The sequence below is a fragment of the Sparus aurata genome, chromosome 3, assembly GCF_900880675.1.
Source record: "Sparus aurata chromosome 3, fSpaAur1.1, whole genome shotgun sequence".
NCBI classification, from domain to species: domain Eukaryota; kingdom Metazoa; phylum Chordata; class Actinopteri; order Spariformes; family Sparidae; genus Sparus; species Sparus aurata.
In genome coordinates this window covers 5,152,228-5,171,220 of record NC_044189.1, presented here as the reverse complement: position 1 = coordinate 5,171,220, position 18,993 = coordinate 5,152,228, and the positions used below count along the sequence as shown (strand labels likewise).

At 40.0% G+C, this 18,993-nt stretch overlaps 1 protein-coding gene and 2 pseudogenes across 1 annotated transcript; 1 reads left to right on the top strand and 2 right to left on the bottom strand.

Moving 5' to 3' along the window:
- Positions 1–693: 693 nt before the first annotated feature.
- LOC115578676 (class I histocompatibility antigen, F10 alpha chain-like) lies at positions 694–3,001 on the bottom strand. The gene is made up of 3 exons (XM_030411753.1): positions 2,807–3,001; positions 1,417–1,683; positions 694–1,019 (listed from the first exon to the last, which is right to left on the bottom strand). The coding sequence occupies exons 1-3, from the start codon at positions 2,853–2,855 to the stop codon at positions 727–729; spliced, it is 609 nt and encodes a 202-aa protein (XP_030267613.1). The 5' UTR covers positions 2,856–3,001; the 3' UTR covers positions 694–726.
- Positions 3,002–4,558: 1,557 nt separating this feature from the next.
- On the bottom strand, positions 4,559–14,177 carry LOC115578670 (major histocompatibility complex class I-related gene protein-like; annotated as a pseudogene).
- LOC115579322 (uncharacterized) lies at positions 5,358–6,123 on the top strand (annotated as a pseudogene).
- Positions 14,178–18,993: the final 4,816 nt, after the last annotated feature.

The following is an 18,993-nucleotide window of genomic DNA, read 5'->3' as shown; positions in this document are numbered from 1 at the left end:
TTGAACAAATGTATTGGATGCATTTTGTTCCTTAAGAAACATCTGCAAACCTTTTAGAATATTAAGAATAGTGCATCATCCTTCGTCTGCACTATTTTGTTACAATACTATGTTTGTTGGCACATCACTGCTGCAAACTGTTGATCAGGGGAATAGTGTGAAACCAGCAGCATGATGTGAATCATGTCATGTGCTTGTGACAGTTTGTAATAGTGTCGGCCGACTAAATGCTATTTGTTTTTAAAAAGCAGGAGGACAGTGTTGATGGTGGCCAAGTAATGTGCTCCATGTATCCAGACCACAGTGTAATAATGACAGGGTACATAACAACACATCTGCTACACAGCCTCCACATGATCTGTATACAGACAGAGGAGGGAACTACACCACCACTAAAGACACTCACTACAGTCAGAGAAGAACAATGTCTGTCTGTTCTTATGATTCACAGTCAGGTCGTCAATCACAGTGTCAATGTTCAGTGGAACTATTTCTATTGTGAAACACTGAAACTGTAAATCACTTTCCTTAAACTAACTGTGACATCACAGTCTGAGCTTTGATGGTGAGTGATGTCACCCAAAGATGTCTGTGATTGGTCAGGACTAAAACAAATGCAATCACTACAAAAAAAGCTTATGTCAGACAGGTTGTATTAATAATACAATGACAGTTCAGTCTGTGCAGACTATATGAACATGATTGTGTCCATTAAACTACATCAGGTCAGGTGATTCTACCTTTTCTCAGCAGGAAGCTCCTCCCATACTTCACGTACTTCTTTAGCTGCTCAGGAAAAATCTGAGTCAAAACAATCTTCATTTGTATTCCTAATTCTTTATTGGCGTCCAATAATAGTTCTGCAGGGAAAGCCTCAGGCCTTAGAGCGATCCATGTAAATTTATTTGGATCCAATTTCATGAAGTCTTCTCCATCATAACCAATCTGAGCGAAAGCTTTGACCTCTTCAGTCTCATCATCCCACTCACAGCCTCCCACCACCTGTACAACATGGTCACCTGAGACAGAGACAGAGACTGTAATTAACACTGATTCACAGATGAAACATTCAGTGAAAAGATGATCTTAAAAACATTTTATATTGTGTGATGACTGCTGTTTTTTAGTCGTGTGGGTTCATGAATCAGATTATTATCAGTAGTTTGTGTTTAACAGCTTCAGCAACAAGTCTAACTAGCAGCTGATTAATGCTGACATGATGAATGACAGGTAGTGGCTGGACCACTGAAGACAAACTGATATGATGGTTTACTTTACATGAATCTCTATTTCAGGTTATGTGTAAAATGATGTTAGAGTTTGAACTGATTGGTATCTTGAGGCCCTGGGTCACTTTACAACTAAGATGCAGAACAGTAAAAAGTTGAACAGGCTATAACATGTTACATACTGTACCTTCAGTTTGGTTGAAGAAACGGCTCAAAATCTTTGTGTAGGCTTTGATGGAGGTTGGCAAAAAGTGGACACACATTTGTCTGTACCACTCCAACTGCTCAGGATTCTCCCTGCAGTATGATTTAGCAATGTCCTGTTTTACTTCCACCTTTTTGTTGCTGTCACATGACCCCAACAGAAGTTCGTCAATTTCTAGTGTCACCAAAAATTCTGGGATGTTTGGGATTCCAGTTGATAGAGTTGTGAAAAACGTCAGGGAGTATAGCACTGCAGGACAAACAAAGGAGCTTATAAATAACACTTATCATAAATATGATGCTAAGAGTGGTGGGTGAACTTTACTTTCTGTTTGGAAGGTGTCAACCATATTTGCATTTTTCGATGCTTCATATTTCACCCCAAGTAATGTGTATTAGCCGCAGAGGCCTACTGTTAATAGGCTACATTGTGTATTTGAAATGAGTTGCTCATAACATTTCAACCAGATTTGATTGTACAGTATGTGGTTGATTTAAAATGAATAAAGGAGCGTGTTTTTCTCTCTTAATCATGCAGCATGTTAACACCTTCTCTGCTGTTTGGTTTTGTCTTCACTTTGTGCAGTAAAGTGGTTAATGAACAGTGTTGTGCGCTGTAGATTGCGCTGTTTGTCGCTGTTTGAACTTTTTGCTACTTCTAAGTTTATATAAGTCCTTTTTTTTCTCATGATTTAGTATCTTGTGTCTTGTGTTTTGATTCCTTTTGTGTCTCATCTGTCTTTTCAGTGTCTCCTCTGTGTTTTCCCCTCCCTTCTTGTTGCATGTTTGTCTCCCTCTGTCTGTCAGTGTTGTCTCAGGCTGGCCAGGGCTGACCTATTTTCTGCTCATCAGCCAGACTTCTCTCACCTGTCCTCTTACTTCCCCTCTCACCTCACCTGTTCCTCGTCTTGTCAGTGGTGTGTCTGTGTATATTATTATTTGTCTTCCCTCTTGTCTTTGTCAGTTCAATTTTGTGATGTCCTTCTTGATGTACTCTGGGATTCCGTCAGCCTGTGTCCGTCTCGCCTCGATGTTCTCAAGTGTCTCCTCCTGTGTCTTCCCTGCTGGTATGTTTGGATTTTGGTTTATCTTTTCATTTGATTTGGACTTTGCTTTTCTGTTGCACTTTGTTTAGCTGTTTTATTTTCTACTTTTATTTAAAAAAAAGCTGAAAAATGCAAAAACCAGGACATCAAACAAAAATGCATTCCAGGGCCAAAAACATGACGGCCCTAGAATGCCCACATCATTCTGCACTGACCCATCCAAAACACAGTTTCTGCTACTCCACTGAAAGTGAAACTAAACTCAGAGGAAAGAGTTGCATGGATTGTGAAGTTTAAAGAGTTTTAAGGTTTAAAATGTGATCTTACCTGGTGATGAAACGTGACAGAAGAGAAGCAACAACAATAATGTTGTCATCTTGATTTGATGAAGACGTAGTGAGTGAAGGACCGAGCTGGATCAGATGTTTACAGTTCTTTATCCTGGCAGAGGGAGGAGAGAGAGTTTCCTTCCTGAGAAGAAAAATAGTCAAGACTACCTACAAGTGATCCAGTCCTCACCAACACCCCTCACATACAATAGAGTGTTAACATTGAACAATACCGTCATTACCTTAAAACAGACCCGACCACAGAGCCCGTGGATCTGCTTTTCCAGTGAACTCCCTCACTTCCTTTTTTCACAATAACTATGGTGATTTGAAAAAAAAAACAATCTAAACAGCTTCTAGTCAGAGATTGGGTCAGACTAAAGAGGTTTCTTTTCTAAGCCTGTCTTTGAGTTCAAGTGATCGACACCTGATGGTAACATACATGCTGATATCTTGATGAACCATACATCAATAACTGTCTAATTTTACACATTAACCATGATGAGTAAGATACAGAAAAACATCATACTGTCAATATTTTAGAGACTCTTCAGTTTCGCACTAATGTTTCAAGAGAAGCTTGTGTCAAGTCGAGCTCCTCCACAGGTCACAATCTGAGTTTTGTGGTGTCATAACCCGGCTCCTAGGCCATGACAAATACGGGAATGGACGCAGTAGGTGGTAATGAATGTAAAGTATTTATTTAAATAAAGTAAACTGATTAAATAACTGCAACTGTGGGGTGTGACAGTCAGTAACACCAGCGGTGTCAATGTGGATGTGTGAATGATAAGGTGTAAGGTGTTGTGATGCAAAACAAAACAGAAATCAAACAAAAGACAAAAGCATACAGGAGCTGGCAGAAGTGAGTCCAGGTGGGGGAGAGAGCGCACGGCGCTGGTAGTTGGCCTTTTATTCTATGGGAGCATTAGGCCCAGGTGCTCTGAATCTGGCTGGCTGCAGCAATCACACTCCTCTGGTCCCCTTGTGGACAAATGGAAAAACACAGTAGTTCATACCTGCACCAGACTGGTTATGTCAGGCAGGGGCCGTCACAGTGGTTAAACTGTGATAGCAGAACAAGCTGAATTGAGACACTTTTAGGTGAATGACTCTGGGGAGTAAGAATACCTTCAGGTGTGACCTATTATCAAGTCCTTTAAACAGCACTAAGGGCTGTAGCTGTGCGTAATGACTGTGCCACATTATACAACAGCTGCTTTGGTGTTGTTAGAGGACATTGTCAATACACAATTTGGGTGAGAGTGAGTTCTTTTCAGAGACCGTACTGATGTTCTGGTCCATGATGACAATGATGACGGTTCATCAGGCGGAGGGAGCTCGGGGATCCTCTCTTCTCTTCCAAAAGCTCGAACACTCACTGTGCACAGAGATGTGCCTCTTGGCCTCTCACTGCAGCATACTGACATCTGGTGGCATGTAAAGATACAGCAGCCCATTATGACTCAGGTGTCAGCACCACAGGACAGGAAGCCAAGCATCGGCCTAATTTGCACTTACTGGCCAGCACAGGGGAGCATGTAACACTGCAGCGGTCTCAGGGGCAGCTCAGACTGACTCTGCTCCGAGTTAACATTGATGTCAATCTCCTCATTCAAATCCTCTGTGAGAATACTTAATGTTCAGGTAGTATATTGAATTGTCGTCACAAATGATCATGTGGACCAAAGTTTTTAAAATGTGAGGATTTTATTAAAAAGACAAACATCAGCACAAAAAGAACAATACATTTGAGTTTAACATTCATTAATGTTCATCAATGTAAAGGAATTTACATGTTTAGTCTCTTAAGTTCATAGTCATACATTTGTCGATATACATCTCCCTCCTTCCTTCTCCAAGACATCTCACACAACATCTTGCCATTTCTCACCACCCTGATTAACTCCTCCCTCACTTTAGACCTTAATCCAGCTCCTTTCAAGACAGCTACAGTAAATTCACTCCTAAAGAAACCCACCCTAGAGTCCACTGACATCTGAAACTACAGACCTGTATCTCTTCTTTCATTTCTCTCTAAAACCCTGGAACGCGCCGTCTACAACCAACTGTCCTGCTATCTTTCTCAAAACGACCTCCTTGATCCCAATCAGTCAGGCTTCAGGACTGCTCACTCCACTGAGACGGCCCTCCTCACAGTGACTGACTCACTCGGTACCGACAGAGCCTCGCCCCGTTCATCCGCCCTCATTCTCCTCGACTTATCTTCTGCGTTTGATACAGTCAACCATCAAATCCTCCTCTGCACTCTGGCTGAACTTGGCATCACTGACTCTGCTCTAACCTGGTTCACATAATACTTGACAAATCGCACCTTTCAGGTCATATGGAATGGTTCCTTGTCCAAACCCTGCTTTTTGGAAACTGGTGTCCCTCAAGGCTCAGTACTAGGACCACTTCTGTTTTCATTATACACTACATCACTAGGCTCTGCAATCACATCACATGGATTCTCTTACCACTGTTATGCAGACGACACCCAACTGTTCCTCTCTTTTCCCCCATCCTCCTCCAACACCCATGTTGCAATGCGCATCTCGGAATGTCTGGCAGACATCTTCGCTTGGACAGCTGTACATCACCTTAAGCTCAACCTTAGTAGAACTGAACTCGTCTTCAACCTGGGGAAAGACTGCCCTTGCATGGACCTGTCAGTCACTGTCAGAGACATCACAGTATCGCCTTCATCGACTGTGAGGAACTTGGACTATCCTGCAACTCCCAACATCACTGCTGTGGCCCGATCATGCAAATTTCCCCTTTATAACATCCGCAGGATCTGGTCTTTCTTAACAAAGGACGCAAGGCAACTCCTGGTCCAAGTGCTGGTCATCTCCCGCCTGGAGTACTGCAACTCTCTCTTGGCTGGACTCCGAGCCTCTGCGACAAAACCATTGCAGAGTATCGAGAACACTGCAGCGTGCATTGTCTTCAGTATACCACAATTTTCCCATGTGAACCCCCCTCCTCTGTGACCTCCACTGGCTTCCTGTTGCAGCTCTCATCCGATTCAAGATGACGGTCCTGGCCTTCAAGGCCATCAATGGAACTGCACCCATCTACCTCCAAACACTGGTCAGACCACACGCCCCACCGCCAGCACTTGCTCTACTACATCAGTTGGCTGGTGGTTCCACCATTGCTGAGAGCAAACAAAGGTCGCTCAGCAAAGTCACAACTCTTCTTTGTTCTGGCGCCTCAGTGGTGGAACGAACTCCTGACCAATGTCAGGACAGCAGAGTCACCTGCCATCTTCCGCGAAAGACTCTAGACTCACTTTTTCAGAAACAACCTCAACCCTGCATAGCCCCTGCATACCTCCCACCCCCCTACCTCCCACTCTGCTCACCGCTCATAAGAGAGACACACTGGCTCCAGGATAGGCCAAACTCCATATTCTCCATCTATAGACTGGCGCAGCAATAACATATTTTTTTAAGGTTAACCCTGAAGGTAGCATCGCCCTGGTTCCCTCTACAAGAAGTCTATGGGATTTTTTTAAAATGGGATTTTAGAATAACATCAAAAATAATCTCTGTAACAAACACAAGTTTACAAAGTTAACATGTTTTGTTATCAAGATAATCTTCACAGATGAAAACATTTTTTTTGTTAACTAAAACTCTATTAGTATAAAGCTAATGTTAGGCTGTAAACATTCTGGCATAGAATTACACTGTTTCTGCAAGAGCTTCTTTGAATACTTCAAAGTACATTACGTCTCTTGAATCGACTTCTTAAGTTGGGTTAATCAGATCAGATAAAGGTGAAAAATCATTCACTCAGCCAGACAAACAAACAAACTACATTGCCTGGCCAAACTAGTTCAACTTGCAATGTCACATGAATCCCAAGGACCACTGAGCAGTCTAAGCACCATCACTGTCTGTCTGGTTCGACCAGTCCTACCACAGATAACAACCTGGTGGTATGAGGAACCTTCCATGGATTACGTCCAAGTTAAAGGTGCAATGTGTAAGAATTGTTACTGGAAACACTTTTAAAAAGACACCTTAATAAGATTACCAACAGGATGTAAAGCAATGGCAGATCTAACATTATTATCTCGTTGTTTAATTTGCTCACTAACCAGAAAGCCCCAGACACGCACCAATACTCCCCCAGTGGTCTGAGAGTCTGAACCGCTCGCTGCATTGTTACCTGAGCTAACAAGCTAATGGCAGCTACAATTAGCAGCAGTTAGCAGTTACTCTGGTCTTATGCTATCCCCTGTAGTTATTTAAATGAACTGTTCTGCACAATGTGCTGTACTGAACTGCTCACAGACTCATCAGGGCAGCTCCGATAACATCAAACATGTTTGATGGTCACGAGTTACAATCCATAACTTCTGAGCCGGACCACAACAACCAATGAGAGAGGCATCCTGAGCAGCTGATGGTGCGACCAAGCAACCACAAACATTCTAGCCCTCTAGGCTGTTAGCTAGCCAGCAGTTGGATGGGCCTCTCTTTTTAGCTTAAATTGATCATTAAATCCTTAAAAACAAACTATTTGTAACAGAACACAGAACCGTTCAGTACTTCCATTTACTCTACACAGACAGTAGCACGGACAAAAGTAAGGTATTAGAAGTCCCAAAACAAAACTATCTTACATTACCAATCAGAGTAATAGCATAACAGTCTCACCTTTTCAATCAGTCCATTTTTACATGTAACCTCACTGTTATTGAAATAATCCATCTTTTACTCTTTAACTGTCTTTTAGTTCATCAAAGCTAAATAAAGTGACACCAGGAGAGTCACTGAGTGTGTTTGTCATTCAGGTCTCTGGATTCAGCTGCTCAAAGAGCTCTGTGCTGTTGTCAGGAGCTGCAGGTCAGAAACAAACATCCTGTATTGAACTTTTATAAACAATAAATACGGGAAACAGTGTTGAAAAGGTTAATCTGCACAGTAATGTGAAATATTTTTTAATCTATAAAATGAAGTATGAGTCAGATCAGCTGATACAGAACCAAAGTAAGTTTTACTTACAAGATGGAGGGCTGATGGCTGAAATCAGAACAAGACAAATAATTTCAGTCACAGTTGTAAATGTCAGATTATCTTTAGTCACTTTATTCCTCTCTTCTACTCACTCAGACTGAGTATCTGTTTAGTGCTGACTGTATTTACTTTCTCTGATGCTTGTTTTAATTTTGCAACCTGAATAATGAAAAAATCTACTCAAAGACTGAAATCAAAGTAGTGAAATCTTTCCTTTTTCTCTCTCACCTTTCTTCTTTTTGTAAACGATGAATCCAGCAGCACCGATGAGAATGAGAGCAAGAACAACCACTCCAACAGTGATGGGGACGGTCATGTTACTGGGCTTCACTGTTGAATACAATAAATTAGGACTGGTGCAGATGAAGCAGATTAGAACAATTAAAACAATTAGTTTATTATGATCTCACTCTTACCCCAGTTGGTTCTGATCCGATCTTTCTCCAGTTTGGTGATGATTCCCTCCTTCACACCAGAGAGCTGAAACACACAGTCGTACCTCGTCCAGTTTTCAGGTGACTGATGAAAGGTTCAGGTCAACACTCATCTGGAAGGTTCCATCGTGGTTGGGGAGGATCTCTCCGTGGTCCACCTCCTCATGAAGCTCCTCTCCATCTTTCCTCCAGACGAGTGAGGCTCTGTGAGGGTAGAAACCTGTAGCGAGGCAGCTGACTGGAGAGGAGGGAGTCTTCTGGAGGAGAAACACCGAGGGAAGATCTGGAGATCGTTCAATGAAACTATTTCTAGTTTGTAAAACTGAGACAGCAAAGTGACTTAACTCATACTCAAGTGTACTGGCCATCACAGTCTGAGCATTGATAGAAAGAAATTTCAGAATAGTCAAAATGTCAGTGTCTACTGATTGGTTAGGACTATGGGCCTAGGAAGCATTATCTGGGCACAGGGCAATTTTATCAGAGGTTTCGAGGTTCTCCCCTAGAATTCTTGGGTATTTGTGTAAAGTGAATTTGTCTTATTATGTATTCTGGTGCATTTTGAAAGGGGGTTTTCTACTTTATCTGGCTATAGTAGCATTTTAAAAGATATCAGTAGACTCAGTTTACTATTTCATCCAGATCACATATTTGAATATTTTCAGATGTAAATTCATTTAATGACTAATTCATTATTGCTTGAATAGCTTCTCAAATAAAAATGGCCGTACATCGAACTGCGAGGCACTGAAATGAAAGCTTTTCCCGAATAAATTGTCCAAAGAAGTAAGTTATGATTGCAATATAGCAACTTAATTAATGCACTGATACTTCATTTTAAAACCAGATATAGTTCATTGATATAGGTCCACTGAGCTCCCAACCCCTCTCTTGTTGTACATTAGACTAACTGGTCAGCCAGGGCAGTGTGGACACAGGAGGACAGCCGACACTCGTCTGTCCTCCCACTAATCTCCCTCCTCTTGTCCAGTGGCTGACCAGAGCCATGAAAATGTCTCTGTCAGCTTAACTGACACGTTCTTATTTGCCAACTGTATATTCAGAGGCTGCCTGGTGTCAATGCCCTGTGCAGGTGTTTTTCCTGCGATTGTTTAAAAATAAAGCCAGCGGTGGAGCTGGTGCAGCGGACTGTGAGCCGGTAAACACACCAACACAACTGGCTGTCACAGCTGCAGCGTCTCTGGGCTCATTCGATAGAGTGGACAGGTTGGGTGGTGGAGCAACAGCAGGGCAGCTGGGCTTCAGCCCACTGTAACCTCTACAGAGACACTCAGCGAAGAAGATGAGTGACCCAAGAGAACCAGCAGAAGACCGGAAAAGAGGCTGAAGAGACCTGTGTGTTTACCCCTAAAACTACTAACTAACTAACTAACTAACCAATCACCAGTGGAGTAGGGCGGGACTTTTGAGAAGTTCAGTAGGATCAATAATAAAGTGTCAGTCTGTGTGTCAATCCGCTTCAGTTCAAGGTAGCAGTGAAATGTGGTATAAAGTTTCATCAACTGGCTGTTCTCTCATTAAGCAAGCAGAATGGGTGTCACAGCTAATGGAGCGCAGACACAGTGCAAATGTGCACCGAGTGGATGGATAGATTTTGAAAATGGTAAAAGTGTGCTGGACCTCAGATGGGAGGTGCAGGGGAGAGCAGCTAGAGGAAGCTGCAGATGAGTCACACGAGCTGCGATTGGTCCCCTGAAGTGCACTACTTTGTGTTGAGTGATTTCAATAGAATAAAGACAGGCACAAATCTAGCACTGTATGCGTGGTACTTGCCGAGGTTACTCACTGTAGTATGGGAAAAAGCTACACTAATCTTACTTCTACAGAAAACAAACAGACAAAACAATGTAATGTCAGACTGACAAGGTTGATGACACAGTGACATTTCAATCTGAGCAGACTGTTGGTTCAATAAACCACAGCAATTCGTGTGATTCTACCTGTTTTCAGCAGAAAGCTTCTCCCATACTCCACATACTTCTTCAGCCAGTCCGAACAAAACCGAGTAACAGAAATTTTTAGGTATCCTTTGTAATCTTCATTAGCATTCAATCTCAGTGTGATGTTGACAGCCTCAGGTTTTAGAGCGATCCATGTAAGTGTATTTGGATCCAATGCCATGAAGTCTTCTCCGTTGTAACCAAACCGAACTAAAGCTTTGACCTCTCCAGTCTCATCATTCCACTCACAGCCATCCACCCTCTGTACAACATGGACACCTGAGACAGAGACAGAGACTGTAATTAACACTGATTCACAGATGAAACATTCAGTGGAAAGATGATCTTAAAAACATTGTACATTGTGTGATGACTGCTGTTTTTTAAGTTGTGTGTTCATGAATCAGATTATTATCATTAGTTTGTGTTTAACAGCTTCAGCAACAAGTCTAACTAGCAGCTGATTAATGTTGACATGATGAATGACAGGTAGTGGCTGGACCACTGAAGACAAACTGATATGATGGTTTACTTTACATGAATCTCTATTTCAGGTTATGTGTAAAATGATGTTAGAGTTTGAACTGATTGGTATCTTGAGGCCCTGGGTCACTTTACAACTAAGATGCAGAACAGTAAAAAGTTAAACAGGCTATAACATGTTACATACTGTACCTTCAGTTTGATTGTAGAGACGCATCAAAATGTTTGTGTAGGATTTGAGGGTGCCTGACAAATCCTGGAAACATCTCTGTCTGTACCACTCCAACAGCTCAGGATGAACTTTTAAGGTTTTCTTCGCCCAGTCATGTTTTACTTCCACCCGGTTGTTGCTGTCACAGTAAACCACCAGAAGTTCATCAACTTCTGCTGTTGACACAAATTCTGGGAGGTTTTGGATTCCAGTTGATACAGTTACGAAATGCTTCATGGAGTGTAGCACTGCAGGACAAACAGAAATATGATGCATTCAGTATGATCAGGGGTGAAAGTAGGCTGGCATTTTCAACAAGAAAACACATCTGCTAACGTTGTGTCATCTTGAACACGTGGTTTCATTAGACATTGAATCTAAATTGCCTCTGAACCATCTGTACTTTTATTATGAGGTCAGCTGCAACACAAACTGTTTTACTGTGAGATCTGAACTCTGAGTGTGTGTGTGTGTGTGTGTGACCTTTTGATGTGTAGAAAAACACAGAACATGAATTAACATGTTGTCATGATTCAGTTTCTTCTTGTTGTTGTGCTTTAGTTTTATTTGGATGTCATACCCTCTTGTGTCTCTTCTTGCTTTTCAGTTCCTCCTGTGTTTTTCCCTCTCCTTAAAGGTAAACAGAATTGATACAGTTTTACTTTGTTTAAAGCTAGAAAGGTGGCAGGGTCCGCCACATAAAAAGTGTTCTGGAGAACTTATTTTCCTCTGAGAACAGCTTGTTTATTCACTTATGAGAAAAATGAGTTTGTAGAATCCCCTCATTAATATTGTAAATATTAAAATTCTGAGTTTGAATGTTTTTCTCTAAAACTACTCAATGCCCCTTTTGATGGAGAGCGTTACTACCGCTGGAGGAACGCTGCAGATAATGTCACTGAAATTTTTCCTCATCCCTGATTAGTGTACTTTGTTACATCCAAAACACACCCATGACTTATTAGCAGTGTTGGGGGAGCTACTTTGCAAGTGCAGCTTGTAAAACTACATGTAGTTCAGCCTGGCAGTACAAAACTACATTTCTATCCCTGGAGAAATGTAACTTGTAAAACTACTGCTAAAAAAGTAGCTTTAGCAACTACTTATACTCATTTAACTCAGCGTTAAATAAATCAACATACGTTGTATATGAAACAAAATATAATAGTCTACAAAAGATTCACATGCCAGCAGAAATATGCCTCTCAATTCAGGTTTTATTTTTTGAAGAACAAAAGCTGACATTTGTGGTCAACATCACAGGAACTTCAGAGGGACTAACACTAACTAGACGCCAGGGCAGAATCACTTGTCGACACACACACACACACGAGCCATCTCTCAAAGTTTTTATCAGAGAGCCGGTTCTGTTTGGCACTAAAAGCATCTTTACCAACACTAAAAACTCGCTCACATGCTGCACTGGCTGAGACACCATTTTGGGTAGGGATTTGAAAGCATTTTGTGGGGACTCATCTGGTGATTTCTCTGCAGTCGAAATTTTTGTTGTTTTCGGCTTGCAGAGCTCACATGTGAACACGTAGGTCGTGTCTGTAGATGCATCTATAATCCAACATGTACATGCTCAAATATGGCCATGGTTGGGCTGGTGCGTTTGGGGGTAGCGAAGGGTTGTCCATGACGTGCTTGTGCCATGAGCGCTGCCTTCCTTGGCACAAAGACCCGCCAACTCTGAAGCATTTGAGTGCTGCCAGGGCGAGCCAATCAGAGGCAAGGTTGACTTAGCATGTCATCACATGTTTCGTGCCTTTTTTCAAAGAAAAATAAAATTTATATTATATAGATCATTGGTTTTTTGTTTTTTGAATATTTCTGTCAGGCGGGGGGTTAAAAGGAAGACTAAGGAAAGGGGAAGGTGGACCCAAATGCAGTTATACACGAGAGGCAAGGCTAGGGGAAACAAAAGGCGAGCTTTATTGTAAAGCTGAACACGAAAAACAGGAGCAGACAAAACGGGGGCAAGAGACAAAGTAGCAACCAAAAACTGGGCAAAGTACAAACCAAATAGCAAAGTACAAATCAAAACCAAAGTTCAAATCAAAAATGCAAAACTCAAATCCAAAACACATACCGTGGGGAACAAGGAACAGACAGGAGCAGGCACATGACCAGGACCATGGACGAGACAGAGGCTGACAATTACAATGACCAGACAAGGAGTGAAGGGAACACAGAGACTAAATACACAGACACTGATGACAAGACGAGGAACAGGTGAGGTGGACCAACAGGTGAGATAACGAAGGGGAGGAGCACATGAGAACATGAAGGGAACAAAGCAATAGACAGAGGGAGCCAGAGGGAACATAGGAAAATACACAGGAGAACTTAAAGGACACATGAGGGCATGGGAAGAACAAGACACAAGACAAGATACAAAGACACGGAAATCAAATACAAGAAACCACAAGACAAAACCAGACAAGAACACAACAAACAGATCTACAGTCATGACAATTTCATGTTATTGTTGTGAAATTGTAGTTTGTAAATTGAGTGGTTAAACTACAAAAAGTAGTTAAAATACTTGATGCAGCACAAAATATGAATGTAGTTTAACTACCAGCAAGTTACAGCAAACTGTAGTTAAGCTATGTAGTTCAACTACATGTAGTTTAATTCTCCCCAACACTGCTTATTAGCAGTCTAAATAGAAAACCTTTGAGCCTTGCGAAACGGAGCGAGTTGGACCAGTCTGAACGCACCACAGACTGTAGAGCAGTCGCTACAGATCGTTCAGATAAGACTCAGAGACTTAAACTGTTCAGCTGTTACAGATGAACTGTGTTGCATTAATTCAGAACAAGTTGTTGGAATTTTGAAAGTTTTGATCAATAATCTGTGGTATTTAAACGATTTAAACAAATATTTTAGTTGTTGTCAAGTGTTTCTTTTGTCTTTCTCCTGCATGCAGGTATTATAAAACTTAATGCTTCTGTTCAGGGCTGCATGACTCCAGGGGCCAGAGGAGAAGTGATGAAAGCTGGAGTTGTACCATCAAGAAATCAAAACTACTTTCACCCCTGAGGATGATTCAGTTAAACCAAACTTGGAGTAAAGAGTCGAGTGGACTGTGGAGTTTAAATAGTTTAAAGGTTTAAAATGTGATCTTACCTGGTGATGAAATGTGACAGAAGAGAAGCAACAACAATAACGTTCTCATCTTGATTTGATGAAGACGAGTGAGTGAAGGACCGAGCTGGATCAGCTGTTTACTGTTCTTTATCCTTGCAGAGTCCTGACTGGAAATAGGCGGGTCATTTGAATGAATACATCTCATACCACATGACTGACAGAAGAAACCATAGAGCAGATCAGCTTCCTTTGCCAGCTAACTGCCTCACTTCCTTACTGACATAACCTTGTTTTCAAAACAGCAAGACTGTTCAACTGAAGGTTTAAAAGGTTCACTCACAAAAAAAGCCAGGTAAGAGTGCAGGTGAGTGGCTGGCAGGAACTGAGGCTTCATGAGTTACTTGAGGTTGAACTCGGTTTATAAAGTCAAAATAGAAAATTCAACCAAAACAAATGTAAAATTGCAATATAAAGAGACATCCCCCTTTAGATTTTTGAGGTTTTGCAGAAACATACTTACCTAACAATGATTCTTTGATTATGTTGAAATTAATGAGTTCATGCAGGCCCCTCATCTCACACCATAAACTGTACAGTGATATCAGTGTTCAGGCAGTCAGATAAACTGGCTTTAGGACATCAGTGTGGAATCATAATTCTTAAAATAATTTTGCTTGTTTATTTCTTAAGTCAGCTTTTGTTGAAATCACATAAAAAGTATGTTAAACCTGGTTTATAATAGGAACAATATTGATTTTTCATATACAGAAATATTTCAGTGAATTACAATATTTTGAGTTATTTTATGATGTCTTTTCTCTTCAAACTCTCAGTGCATCAGTGTAATATTCTTCTAAATTTGGCTAATGAGAATATAACAGATTACACATTTTTGATTAACTACAAGAAGGTAAAAGCAATGTTACTGCTTCTTCTCTGTGAATTTCTGTAAATACTGAATGCATGTAAAGTCTGATTCACTTGCACTCCTTCATTTCTTTTGTACTGATGTTTGTTCTTTAATAAAAAGCTCTTTATGTAAATACATGTAAATCCTCTGTGTGTCTGTAGTTACTGTGACATGAATAGGACCTGAGAACTTCCACAATGATGTCACTCTGCTGATTTGATACACAAGTTTTTTATAACACAACTCCCCAGAGGCTCAGGAAATATGGTTTCTGTTCAAAGATGACACTTCTGCAGCCCTGTTCTTTATGACACTTTTCTCAATAGATCAGAATTATACACACAGTGTTCAGATCGCTGTAAAACAACATTAAAACATCTTTGATGTGAAAATGTGTGGGGGAAAAATAGGCAACTATATGACTTTTTTAAATGCAAGAGCAACAGGAAACATGCAGAACAGTTATGAATAAAATGAGATCATTATAACCACAAGGAGAACTTAGTGAATACAAGTCAGACGACAAAACACAACAACATAAATATCAGTGGTAAGAAATAAATATATTAATGACAATTTAGTCTTTAAACAGTAATAAAAACCCAAAATCCGCAAATTACGGATAACAAGTGATGAAGCAACATTTTAAAAACAGACAGCAGGTGAACAATGTCTCCACACAGCAGATGTTACTGTTAAGTACTGAACTTTCCTTTAGCTCGACAGTTTCAGGGATTACATTCACCCTCATGTAGCAGCAACATGTCATCAGTGATTGTGTCCCTTCTTCTTTATAGCTCCACAGTTTGGAGCCCACTGATTTCATCTCACTGATTTAAGAGAAAACTCTTTTCTTGACTTCATCTTCATCAGACATTCAATCTCTTTAGTGTTTACAAAAGAAAATATATATTTAAATTCTTGAAGTTATTCTAAAAATGAAAAGTGTAAAAGTATTTATTTTCTAAACGTATTGTGAAGTAAACATGGTTCTGGACTGCTGGGACACTTTACTGGGCTCATGTCGCTGGTTAGCAATTCTTTAAAAAGTCTGCAAATGAGGTGAAAATACAGATTTTAGTACAAATAATATTGTAACGAAATCTGTTTCTGTTTCAAATAAAAACATTTAGATTTAAACTTTAGAATGAAGTGTCCTTTGATGTTCTTTGATGTCCTTCGATGCCCCCTGCTGTTCTTTGATGTTCTGAAATGTTCTAGAATGTTGTAGAATGTTCCAACACTAAGCAGTACTCGGTGGTTATAGCTGTGAACATTTTACCTGACTATTTCTAACAAACTCAGAGACATGAGGAGCCACGAGAGCAACAAGGAGCTGAGCCAAGCTAGCAGCAGCCAAGAGGAGCAGCTGGAAGACACAAGAGTGGACAAGTTACATGATTAACATTCAAATATGTCATAGAGTGTCGTCACACTGAGAGAGAGAATTTGATTCTCGGGGAAAAGAGAAAAAGGAAAAAAAAACTGCAGAGGTTTGATGAGTTGATGATTTTGTTGAAGGAGAGTCTGGTGATGAGACTTAGAGCTCTGATAGCAGAGGAGGAGCAGAGAGTCGCTGAAGACGAGAACACAACGATACATGTCCTTCAATCAGAGACACAGCCGGTGAGAAGAACCAGTAGTTTGAGATCATTGTGGAAAAGATTCACCAAGCTCTTCAAAACCTGACGAGTGGAGGACAGTGCCTCTGATGATGCTGTCGCAGCTGATAACTACGACTCAGTGGTTATAACTGTCACCTGAGTGGAGCAACCATGTTCTCTGGGTTTCTGTACAGGTTTTCTCTGCCTGCTCCAGTTCACCCAACTAGCATCCGTTGTAAAAGAATACATAAATAAATAACAAGAAGCACCGTCCATTCTTGATTTTCAAATTTCCGGCTCCGCCACCAGCCATTTCCTTCCTCCGTGTCGACTCCACCTTCAACTACTCCTGTAGATGGAGCAAGAACATGTCTCCAATTCTGCTCTTTACAGAACAGCATCTTGTTTCTTTTAGGACGACCAACTCTCTCCCTCATCCAATCAGATTTTACAAAAGTCAACAGAAAGGAAAAAATATATCCTTTAAATTTGTGTAGTTATTTAAAAAATGTAAAGTGTAGAAGTATTTAAACGTATTGTTACGTAAACATGGTGCTGGTAGGTGTGGCTTGTCTACACAGACATACACAAAAATAGCTCCACAACTATCAGGTGAATTTACATGATCTTGGTCTCAGTGGATAGTTAAGATCTCAAAGAATGTGTCCTCATGAACATTTGTATCACCACCTATAACTTATTCTACATCAGACAGTAGATAACACCATGATAACAATGATCCTTTGCACAGAGATGCCACTGAAATCATTCAGCAGCTCCTCGACTTCAACTGAACCAAAGTAGACAGAAATACCACAGAGCACATATATTCTACAAAGGTTTCAGTTTGGACAGAAGCAGTCAAACCTGGATTCCTTAAAGTACCCAGTGTGTGTGTGAGATATTTATTTTATCCACGTTAAAGTGAATCAGGCTCCACAATACAAGTGTCACAGCCCTGTTTGTAATACTGTATATAATACCACTAAACAGCCGTTAGATGGCAGCAAAGACATGTATGAAATAGAGGCTGAGAGTTTCACAGCTGCCCGACCCAAAGCTCTGGTATTTGATGACCTGGGAATGAGACTCAACAATCAACTATGTTTCTCCAGAATCACGTGTTGCATGTTTGAAGTGGGCAGAGATCTAATGGGGAAAAATGTGATTGTATTTTTTGTTTTTACTCTTTGGGTGATTTCATTATTGTTGAATGCCGCTCATACATTTGATGTTTTTTACTCTCAACTCACTACAGTAAATGAACATGTTTCATCATGTTTTTCACTTTGAGTCTCTCTGTTTCTACATCATTTGTTTCACTTTCTTTCTAAACAGATCCTCTGATCACCTCACAGGCAAAGAATAATTTTGTTCTGACGTGTTGAAGGTTTCTGAGTGCAACACCACTATTATAAACACAAATCTCAGGTCTGTAACAGTCTGTTAGATATAATGTGGGTACTAACTACAAACAAAGGTCACTTCGTCATAACAATATTGTGTGTTGAAAGCTTGCATGTTGAAGAAAACGTGTATACAACACTGTGATCCGACACTGTCACTGAAGTTAACCCAGGTGAGGAAGGAGATTCAGGAGACATGATTTCTTACACTGAAGTATGTATAATGAAGCTCGATGGAGGAGAACAGGTTCGACAGTACATGCAATATCAATGTTGTTCTGTGCCAGTTCTGCAGAGACAAACTTCCTGTCTGTGATTATTTAACCTGCCACAGAATACTATTGTTGGGAGAATATGGAGTTTGAGCCAGTGCGTCCGTCTTCTGAGATATATTGAAGGTTGGTATGGGGTGCCAATTGTAAAGTTGAGCATGCTAAAATGAACAGCAACTTTTCTCCCGTTAAGCAACTAAGACCATTAAAAAAACATGTATGATTTTTTTTACATTACTTTTGACTGGATTTACAGCAATATTTGTGAACTTTGTGATATTCACTTCACAATATAATGTCAATGTAATATCCAAATAAAAAATCTAAATCTAAATAATAAATATTAAATCTAAATGTAAAAAATAAATCTCAATATAAATGTTAAATATAAATCTGAATGTTAAATATTAATATAAATGTAAAATGTTAAATATAAATATAAATGTTGAATAAATATGTTAAATATATTTATTCATGTAAAATTTAAATATAAATGTTAAATATAAATGTCATGGGTGAAACTAAATATTTAGTTAATATGCAAATTCACACTTCCTGTCCCTGGAAGTATCTAGATTTAAAATTTAGATTTAACTTTCAGCATTTATATTTAAACTTAATATTTGTGTTTATATTTACTATTTACATTTAACATTCATATTTATATTTAAAATTTACATTTAACATTTAATATTTAGAATTAAATTTAACATTTAGATTTAACATTTAGATTATAATTTTTCAAGAGAAGCAAATATCACAAATTTCACAAATA